Here is an 11,040-nt window from a genome sequence, read left to right as displayed (position 1 = left end):
GGAGGGAGGAAGGGAAGGAAGGGAGGAAGAATGAAGGAAAGGAAGGAGGGAGGAAGAAAGAAGGAAATGAGGGAGGAAGGGAGGGAGGGAGGGAGGGAGGAATGAAGGAAGAAAGAAAGGAAGGACAGATGAAGGAAGGAAGAAAGGACAGAAGGAGGGAACATTTACCCTAACAGCTGAACTTAGATCTGAGGAAGGAAGGAAGGAAGGAAGGAAGGAAGGACAGGTGAAGGAAGGAAGGAAGGAAGGACAGAGGAAGGACAGATGAAGGAAGGAAGGAAGGACAGAGGAAGGACCCGGGAGGACAACACGAAGGTTAAAGAGTCTGTATCTCCTGGTGCACGTTGTCTGTTTAAGGATTCAATATCTCTTCTTCTACAAACGGTGACTTGATTCATGGAGAATATAATCACCACAATAAAAGATGACAATAACCACTAGCTGCAGATTAAAAGCCGAGTTCCTCCTCTTTGATATGATATTGAATTTTTTTCATTTTATTTCTCCAGACAGACTTCTGGCAGTTTATGATTTATATCTTTCACAGCCATGATGGATTTGGTTTATTTAGACAATTATCCCTCCACACACTCAGGAGACTCAGCAGAGCTTCCTCCCTGCATGCACCATTTCATCTCGTGTTGCCTCTGTGGTTTGCAAGGTTGTATTGTGGTGGGAGGGAAGAGGAAGGAGTGTGTGTTGGGGTATACTGCGTGTGTGCGCGCGCATGTGTGTGTGTGTGTGTGTGTGTGTGTGGATACAGTGGGATGGTCTCTGGTCTCAGGGGCAGGCTCCTATAAAAGCAGCTGAATGTACAGCTGTGCAGCTCGGATTCAAAGCAGGAGTCACTGTGCGTCACGGATGGATTTTTTTCCCTTCTTCTTTTCTCACGGGTTCATTCTTATTTTATCCACGTGCGACCCTGTAAGTGTTTCATCCATGTTGGAGTAATCGAGGAGTAATCTGACAGCCACATCTCCGGTGGTGACGGTTACGCACAGACTGACAGCCAGCTCCGTGCGCCCCGGAGGAGAACCGGCCACCATGCTCTTCCCCTCCTGCAACATCACGGGCAGAAACTGCACGGAGGGGTTCAACTTCACCCAGCAGCTGGACACCGGCACCGCTGCGGCTGCTGGGAACCTCAGCGGGGACAGAAACGACAGCGACCCGTTTGGACGCAATGAGGAGGTGGCCAAAATCGAAATCACCGTCCTGAGCCTCGCGTTCCTCGCTGCAGTGGTGGGGAACGTGAGCGTGCTGCTTGCCATGTACAAAACCCGCAGGAAACCGTCGCGCATGCACCTGTTCATGAAGCACCTGAGCCTGGCGGACCTGGTGGTGGCTTTCTTCCAGGTGCTGCCACAGCTCTGTTGGGAGATCACCTTCCGTTTCTACGGGCCAGACTTTCTGTGCCGGATCGTGAAGCACCTGCAGGTGTTGGGCATGTTCGCCTCCACCTACATGATGGTGATGATGACCCTGGACAGGTACATCGCCATCTGCCACCCGCTGCAGACTCTCCAGCAGCCCACGCAGCGCGCATACATCATGATCGGCTCCACCTGGGCGTGCAGCCTGGTCCTCAGCATCCCGCAGTACTTCATCTTCTCCCTGAGCGAGGTGCGTCCCGGCTCGGCTGTGTATGACTGCTGGGGACACTTCATGGAGCCGTGGGGACTGCGCGCTTACATCACCTGGATCACGGCCGGGATCTTCCTGGTGCCGGTGGCCGTGCTCGTGTTCTGCTACGGCTTCATCTGCCGCACAATCTGGATGAACCTTAAATATAAGACGCGGAGGAAGGGAACCAGCGCGGTGGCCGAGGCTACCAAGAGAGGGATCCTGGGCAGGAACTCGGTCAGCAGCGTCAGCACCATCAGCCGTGCCAAATTACGCACGGTGAAGATGACTTTCGTGATTGTGCTGGCTTACGTGGTGTGCTGGGCGCCTTTCTTCATCGTGCAGATGTGGTCAGTGTGGGACAAGACCTTCTCCTGGGACGGTGAGTCATCAACCAACTCTACATTAACGTTTAGACAAAGTTTGGGGTAATGTGGGACACGTTTTGCCATTCTGACATATGAATCCAATACATTATATCATTATGATTCCTCAAGATGTTTCCTTGTTAAATCAGGAGGTAATTAAAGGGAAAATGACACATATATTAGTGTTCCTTGTGCCAAATGGTTTCAGAATGTGTGGATTTTCTTATGTGGGACAGTTATATCCTTAATATTGATTTTTTTCATTGACCTTTAAGTGGACCTCACAAGGGTTACTTCATATGTAGCTAGTTTTCTGCCCCCATTTATGATATAAGACCCACAAAGTCACATGATTTCTATTACATGGCACCCCTGCTTGGATTCAACACCAATCATGTTCACTTTAATGTTGTAGAAAAAGAGAAAAAAATTAATCCTTCATGTCCATTTAGACCTTTTACAGAACCAATTGAAAGTTTTTATGTCTTATGATCCAATTTTCCTTTCAAGGGCTTCACAAATCTGCCCTTAAACTCTCAACTCGTTTAAGAAAATAACAAAAAAAAAAAAAAAATTATGGGAAAAAAGGAAGAAACGTCAGACAGAGCACAAGAAGAGATATATTAATGACAACATTATATTATACAATGCTGCTTTTGTCTTGAAAGTTTAACTATTTTGTACCCAAGAGGACACACACACACACACACACACACACACACACACACACACGTGACTAACAAACTATATATAAAACATTGCATATAGCATGTAAAGCCTCTGAGCTGTGAGCCAGAAAGTGTTTTTTTTTCCGCTTCTCAGATTGTTTAATTTGTGTGATTAATAGAAGCATGAAGAGAAACAATCATGCAGTGTCACACAAGAAAAGAGCAAAAAACGTTGCTGCATGCATATCTGGTTGCAAAGCCCTGATGATGATCGATTTCACAAGCAAAACATATTAAATTCAACATATAAAAGATCAAAGTTAACGTCTACTGTATCTAATGACCTCTTCAGAAAATGGATTATTTACAATCAAGCGGTCCTTCAAGTGTATAAGTGGAAATATTTTGGTTAAACTCAGACATGCAGTTAGGTTAGTGTGAGTTTCCTATGATGGAGATGACGTTATGGATTTTAGTTTGCAGCATCAACGCCTGTAAAAAGCTGCCTCACTACAGGCTGAGGGAGCTGCTCACACTTAAGGATTTCATTATGGCTTTCAAGGAAAGTTTTTCCGACTCATGATGGTCTTTCAGGGGCTTTTGTTTTTTTTGTTAAATGTAGCAGGAACACATTTCCTCCAGGAACATTGAGTGCTTGACCTTGTTTGGCATGAAAAACAGTCACAAGTGAAAGATGTTGAATCACAGCAACTGCAGCTTCAATCAAGTCTCAACCATTTCAGTCCAGTCACACAAACATTCACTCAAATTCTGAGGAGTTTCTCTAGAGTCTAGGTGAATCTAAGATCCTTGATCCCACAAGGTTTGCAGGGAAGAGTCGCTGTTTCGGTGACAAATTTAAAAATTGCTGCAGCTCCTGAAGCACATATGCATAAATACGATCTTGCAAAGTCAGAAACAAAGCAGAAGGAGTTTGAAATCAGGGCAAAAACGTACCAATTTTGTCTACCCCAAAAGTCGAAATAACTGCCTGTTGCTTTGCGTATAAAGGTCGAGGGCAGTATGATGGGGCTGTAAACTAAATACCACTGCATACCTGTCTCACATTTGAAGGAGACAGCACACAGTATGACAAGCCTACAGTGGTTTTTCATGCAAAGGTCAAGTTCGGATTTTTGGACAAAAACCACAGTGGGTGGGGGTGTGTGTGTGTGTGTGTGTGTGTGTGTGTGTGTGTGTGTGTGTGTGTGTGTGTGTATGTGTGTGTGTGTGTGTGTATGTATGTGTGTGTGTGTGTGTGTGTGTGATGTATCAAGGCAAGAAAAGGGGGAGAGGGAGAAGTTAAGAAATTGAAGCTATAAATGGAAAGAATAAGAATTTGTAACCTGGTGCGAGACGTGAATCTAAGCCCACATTTCAGGGTTTTTTTTTCTTCTCCTTCTTCTTCTTCTGTGATTTAAATGGTGTTGTGCTCATTGACAGCTATCTGCTCAGGTTGGAAAATAGAAAGCGCCAGTTTTTAGAAGGATTAACGACAGACTCGTCACAGATCTATCACGCAGATGTCCAGACTTTTATTTATATTCTGGGGCTCTACTTGAATACCTTTGCATGAACTCCAGTTAAAGACTCCTTATTTAGCTTATACTGACCCTTTATGCAACCCCTCAGTTCAGCCTCTGTCTGAAACAGGCCGTTTTAGCTCTTTGAAGCCCCCCTCCTGATGAGCCCACTCTGTTCTGATTGGTTAACTTCAAGACACCTCCTCAAACTGACAGAAAATCAACTAACAGAAACCTGATTATTGCCCATGTTTTCTGAAACACACCTTTTATTTCTTGTGCCTGGATAAAATCTGCAAAGCAAAAGTCCAGAACGTAAATCCCAGTGATTACACGAGAGGCTCAAACTGGGGTTCGGTGTGTGCGAATAAACATTAAGCAGGCAGGCTCTGACTCAGACCTATACAGTACGACTCCCCCGAGAGAAAGTGTAAACACCTCAGATTAGTTGTTGGCATCTCACAGCGTGCCTCATAAATCTTCCTGTTCCCCTATACAGACTCCGAGAACGCCGCCGTGACGCTCTCCGCCCTGCTGGCCAGCCTCAACAGCTGCTGCAACCCCTGGATCTACATGATCTTCAGCGGACACCTGCTCTCGGACTTTACCGGCAGCCTGCCGTGTTGCCGCCGGCTGAGGGACAAGTTCAGCCACCAGGATTCGGACAGCAGCATCCGACGGACCACGTTGCTCTCTCGCCTCCAGGGCCCGCGCCTTTCAGAGCCATTCAGAGACCTCAACACCATCCCTAAAAACAGCCTGCCGGTCGCATCTGCATCATGACCACCGGATATACTATCTGTGTTTGTGTCTATTTATCTTAAGTGATATAGAAAACATGGATTGGTCTCAATCTGCTGGTCTGTAGCAGTGAAGGAAAGCATGATCTCATCTGAGGGTGCGGTCTCACGTACAGTTTGTTTTCGTTGGTCCGAACCAGAGTGGAAAAGTTTACTCTGTGGCAGTTTTTGGTGTTGGTTTGTTTAGGTTCACACGGCTGTTAGAAAAAGAGGTTTAATAACTCCTTTTTAGTCCGGCAGGTTGGAGAATTTAGAGGGTTAGAAAGAGTCAAACCAGTCACTGAAACTTTAGCTGATGCTCTTATCTGCCCTCATTGCTGTAATTTAACTTCTTTAATGTCAAACAGTTTCATTTTGTGACGCATGGTAACAAAACATGTCTTTATACCCATAAACCGTGGCGTTAAGGGGATGTTTTCTGTAGATTGTCAGATTATGGTTTAAGCTCTACTGGAAGGGAACACAAACCAACAGCTGTTCAAATGGAAGTGACTCTCTAAACCTGAACTACAGAAACAAACAAACACTCTGCAGTGAGAATAAACGCTTCAATATTTGGTTTGAAAGTGCCACACGTGATGTTGAATTTAAAGTACAGTACAGTTGGTATGAATGGTTGCACACACAGGACTAACTGTGGACAACAGGTTTACATTTGGTGTATATTTTCTTGGACAGCTGCTGTGATTTTTGATGTTTGAGGCAAGTTTACAAGCTTGATTTCCAAGAGATTTAAAGGATGAGACTTTTGTTTGTGTTTCTATATTTTCTTATGACTCAACAAATCCAATGAAAAGATCAAAACCAACAATGTGTTTGTCTGTTTAACCCTTAAACAGACAACGTGCACCAGGAGATACAGACTCTTTACCCTTCATGTTGTCCTCCCGGGTCCTTCCTCTGTCCTTCCTTCCTTCCTTCCTTCATCTGTCCTTCCTTCCTTCCTTCCTTCCTTCATCTGTCCTTCCTTCCTTCCTTCCGTAGATCTAAGTTCAGCTGTTAGGATAAATGTTCCATCCTTCTGTCCTTTCTTCCTTCCTTCATCTGTCCTTCCTTTCTTTCTTCCTTCTCCCTTCCTCCCTCCTTTCCTTCCTTCTTCCCTCCTTTCCTTCCCCCTTCCTCCCTCCTTTCCTTCCTTCCTCCCTCCTTTCCTTCCTTCTTCCCTCGTTTCCTTCCTTACTTCCTTCCTTCCTCCCTCCTTCCTTTCCTTCCTTCCTTCATCCTCCCTTGCTTCCCTTCCTTCCTGCTTTCCTTCCTTCCTTCCTTCCTTCCTTCTTCCCTCCTTTCCTTCTTTCCTTCCTTCCTTCCTTACTTTAGGTGCAAATGGCATAACTAGTAAGGATTTTTACATCTAATTTTCCACTCCTGCCTGTTTAAGGGTTAATACTTTGCATTGGTTCTCACTTAAGACATTAATCTGCAAAAAAAACAACCCAAACAGGAGGAAGTTGTACATTTGTTGAGGACTATTTTCAGCAATGGAGCTCTACGGCACAGAGGAGATATTTCAAGACTTTAGACACACACATGATATCTGTTTGTGGATCAATTCCTTTGGTTGGTTTTCGTCTTTTCATGCGATTTGTTGTTGTTTGTTAGAAAAATGCAAAATATCAGCAGGCTTATCCTTTAAAACCTAAATTAATTCATTCTAACAAAGGAATCATGTGTATGTTTTTTGACATAGTGTAATGTTAGTTGAGTATGAAAAAACAGGTGAACCAAACCTTTACGGTGCTGCTGTATAAATATCAAAGGAAACTGTAAATCATGCTAAGAAACTCCACAGCCACTAAGACCCTTAAAGTTACCTTGTTATATGAGTAAATGCACCATTCACATGCTTTATTTTATCGGTTAAAGCTGCACTAATCAACATTTTTATATTAAGAATTAATCAAAATGACAGCTCTGCAGCTCTATGGGGGTTCTTTTTAGCCTTTTTTAGCTTTTGATTTTGGCTTGTTGTTGGATTCTGCTGCCCCCTAGTGGCCAAAAAATACCCCATCCGAACAATTACTACAGCTTTAATGTTTCATTTAACTCTGATTACTGCTGTTTATTTTTGTTTTGGTAAACTACTGTCTTTTATAGCACCATCACCACCAATTTATGTCATGAATATATGAAGTATTACTTTAAATTGCAGCATTACACACATATGTACACATTGTATTACACCACACTTTTTAAAAAAGGTACTTGGGCTGCAACTAATGACTATTTTCATTATCAACTATTCTGCCTGTTATATTCTTGTTACATTTCCTGAAAATCCGCTAAAGAAAAATGAGAATGAATGCATGTTTTTATTATTATAAAACATTAAGAGCTGGTTCATCAAGATAAACAGCAGGTGGCGCTAATTCTCCAGTCGGTGCCATTAAATCATCACAGAAGAAGAGGACACAACGAGATGACGTCATTAAAAGAGCGTCGCTCAAAGCTCAAATGATGGACGGCATGATGGAAATATTACATTTCTGCTTGTTTCATGTATTCACTTGGAGAACTTTACAGTCTCCTTATCGCTCCACACAGGATTTTTTCAGTTCTTCAGTGAAATTCTCTATGTCTGTTTCTGTTGATTTTTGGGGTTTTTTTGTCTGTTTTTCACTCAGGTTTTTTAATGTGCAAGTTGAAAATGAAAATATAAACAAGTGGATAGACCCTCTCATCCTCATCAACACCAATAAAAGGCAACGAAAACCAGCAAATATTCAATTTTTTGCTTTAAAGATTAATTTTCTGAAAAATCAACTTATTGATTAATGAACTGTTTCCGCTCTAAAAGGTACAATCCTTAACGTAGGCCAGTCCCTTCTATATCAACAGTACCTCTTTATATTGTAGCTGTCCTGATATGTTTAAATGTCCTTACTGTAACCGTCATATCAAAGCTAATGTGGGCAAACAGTGAGCTTATTCAAATGCACATTATCATCAGTTACTTTGGCTATTAAATGGTGTGATAAAAGATTACAACTGTAATGTTTAATACATGTTAATTCAAGTTGCACTTTGTTAAAAAAAAAAAAAATTATATTACCCCTGTGAATATACATTTTCTGCAGTATGGTTGATGTTCTCTATGATGTTCAGTTGCACACACACACATACACACACACACACACACACACAATCATATTATTGGGCTCATGTGTTGCTTTGCATTGGGTCTACAGTATAATGGTGTCTTTAATAGCTTTGGGTCACTGAAGCTTCTTTAGGGACTCATTCCCTGATGTGTGTTGCTGTTGTAAATGTATATATGGTCATTTGAAATTTTCTGTCATCTATATAATGCTCTAATATAAATATATATATATATATATTGCACATGTTGTAAAGAAAGATAAATGGAAGTTCTTGTATCCTCATAAAGATGTGTGACTGTTTTATTTCCACAGTAGTTTGCACAGTTTTCTGTATATGAAGCTCTCGCTGTATATCCAACCCGGCTTCTTAGATATGACGTGTTTATGATGCTAATTTATCACAGGAGATATATTTTCGAGTCACAGAAGTGCAAGAGAGTGAGATCGAAGATAGAGATGTGACGTCACCCCTTGGATTTCATTGGAGCTGGTTTGAAGCCTAGTTGGTGCCATCTTTTCCATTTGGAACCAGGGCCATTGTCTTTTATACTCTGGAGACACGCTCTGCTACCTCGGACCCAAGCCAAGTTTTAAAATCTTATTGGCGGAGCAATATTCTCCAAAATGACCACCAGCACACTTATTAGAGGGTCGGAATTTATTGAGACTGAGACAATGACTCGTTGAAATGATTTACTTAGTATTTGTAGAAAGAAGTTAAAGCTTTTTGAATGGGAGTCAGTTGGAGCATCTAGTGGCCGTTGGTGGTATTGCACTTTGAAAGGCGCTTCATTGGCTTCAGCTTCAAGTTTTTGGTTAGGTTTAGTAAAGTGGAATTATGAAATGTCCCTAAATACAAACATAAAAACACTATCAGGTGCTTGTGGACTTGGATGTTGGATTTCTTTCCTCTTGCTACTGGAAGGAATGATTAAATCCTAGTATTCAAGGACGGGTTCACTATATTTCAAGTCTGTCTTTTATTTTTTTTTAATAGTCAACAGCTCAAATAAACATGGAGAGTTGTTGTCACTGTAATCATGTTTCCTGTTCATACTGATCATTAGAGGATCCGTTCGTATTGTGCGTACAATCTATGTGACGGGGGGCCAGAATGCATAAGTTAATGTGAAGCTTATATTCAGCTTCAGCAGTGTGAGTTAGTTATATCAAGTGATATCTGACACATTTACAGTCTTTTTAGCATCAGATTCCCTCTTAGTGTTTCCTGTTGAGCTGTGGTGGAAGTATAGTAACAAAAAGAGGAACTTTGGTACTAAAAAAAAGACAGCAAATAGTAATAGAAGTAAACTATCCAGCAGATCCAGAGCTCACATTTACACATTTAAATGAGCAACAGTCCAAAATCAAAAGTTTGTTTCAATATCACACGAGACCTGAACTGAACCTGGAGACAAGAAGATAACTAAAAATGTTGCTTATTAATGTTCTGTTGATGCAAAAACTTTATATGTTTGTATCTTTATCTTCCTGTTCATGAATTCTAACTCTATTTAGCGTCATATCTCCTCTTAGTGTTTCCTGTTGAGCTGTGATGGAAGTATAGTAACAAAAAGACTTCGCTACTAAAAGCACTGTAACGTTGAAACATAGAAAACTTGATTTGACTCAATTGGACGCTGAAGTTTCATATTAGCTTCAGATAAACCTTTTAAATACATTTTTGCACTGAAGGAGGACTGTGGATTTAGTCCCCTGATCTTTTACATTGTAAGTGATGGGTGACATCACTTTCTCACTCTGTCTCTCGACTGCTGTTACGTCTACAATTGCCTGATTGCACTTTTGAACCACAATTGTACCATCAACTCTTTACTGTTACTACGTGATATTGCTCATTGAACTGGAGTTATATCTATCTATTTTCTTTTAGATGTTTTTGTCAGTTTGCGTATACAAGTACACTGATCACTAATCTTACTGCTGCTCTGAATAGTGTCCTTTTATTCTCTACTGACTTCCCTTTTTACTACATTGTGTATGAGAGTCGTAAACTTAATGTCATTGCACTCATAAGATGACAATAAAGATATCTACTCTAGTCTAAGTGCATTATGAAAGGATCTTCTAATGGTTAGTATAAACAGGAGGAATTATTACAACAAGAAAAACAGGTTTCACTGTTCATTTGGACTCCTGACTGCTGTTTTACGGCACAATTGGAAAAATTGTGCGCCTGTCCTTTACTGTCAGCGATCTGACATCTAAATCTTCCACTTGATAAAGAAATATCACGAAAGTATCCAATGTTAGAGAAGATCCTCTCGGGATTTTGAATACCTGTTGTAAATTTTATGGTGAGATCATTCACAGATAAAAAACAAATCACTGGGTTGTTTTTTTCCCCCTTTTTACTTAACTGGAAAAACGAGACTCATCTGGAAAACATGCCTCCATCTGGATGCAGAATGGCAGCGTGGGATGCAAGATAGGATTCCTCCGTCTCATCTCTGGCTGAGCAGCATGACGGTCTCTAACTATCTGGCCTTGATTTGACTGAAATGAAAAGGGAAATAAAATGCTGTCAGAGCTGCAATCAAAAGCTAATGTGAGGGACAGAGCAGAGAGGTTGTTGGCCACAGAAATCTCAATGTCGTTGATGCTGTTATCACCATGGAAATAATCAGACCGCAGGGGCCATTATGCAACACATTTCATCTTGTGATTTTTGATGAAAAACTGAGATCCTGGAGGCTGAAGTGAACCCCATGCTGAACCTGAGAGGTGGTGATGGAGGGAGCTATAATTTCCTGTTTGAGCTCAATCAATTAGTTTGAAAGCACCTCCTCCTCAGTCACCAGTGGTGGAAGAAGTACTCGGATCCTTTACTTAGGTAAACGTACCAATACAGCAAGACAAAAATGCTCCTTTACAAGAAGTTCTGCATGAAAAATCCTACTACAGTAAAGGTACTGCAGTATTATAGTGATGTAGTATGC

The 11,040-nt window shown here is 41.6% G+C and overlaps 1 protein-coding gene across 1 annotated transcript; it reads left to right on the top strand.

The window, feature by feature from the left end:
- Positions 1 to 895: 895 nt before the first annotated feature.
- Positions 896 to 5,013, top strand: LOC128385151 (arg8-vasotocin receptor-like). Its single transcript, XM_053344013.1, has 2 exons — positions 896 to 2,005; positions 4,682 to 5,013. The coding sequence occupies exons 1-2, from the start codon at positions 1,045 to 1,047 to the stop codon at positions 4,963 to 4,965; spliced, it is 1,245 nt and encodes a 414-aa protein (XP_053199988.1). The 5' UTR covers positions 896 to 1,044; the 3' UTR covers positions 4,966 to 5,013.
- The last annotated feature ends 6,027 nt before the right edge of the window (positions 5,014 to 11,040 follow it).

Source organism: Scomber japonicus, chromosome 23, assembly GCF_027409825.1.
Source record: "Scomber japonicus isolate fScoJap1 chromosome 23, fScoJap1.pri, whole genome shotgun sequence".
Taxonomy (NCBI): Eukaryota; Metazoa; Chordata; class Actinopteri; order Scombriformes; family Scombridae; genus Scomber; species Scomber japonicus.
Note: the sequence above shows the minus strand (reverse complement) of the source record. Positions and strands in the feature narration are given on the sequence as shown.

Coding starts and splice junctions, on each gene's coding strand:
- LOC128385151 (XM_053344013.1), top strand. CDS start 1,045: ATGCTCTTCCCCTCCTGCAACATCACGGGCAGAAACTGCACGGAGGGG. Junction 2,006..4,681: donor CAAGACCTTCTCCTGGGACG/GTGAGTCATCAA, acceptor TCCCCTATACAG/ACTCCGAGAACGCCGCCGTG.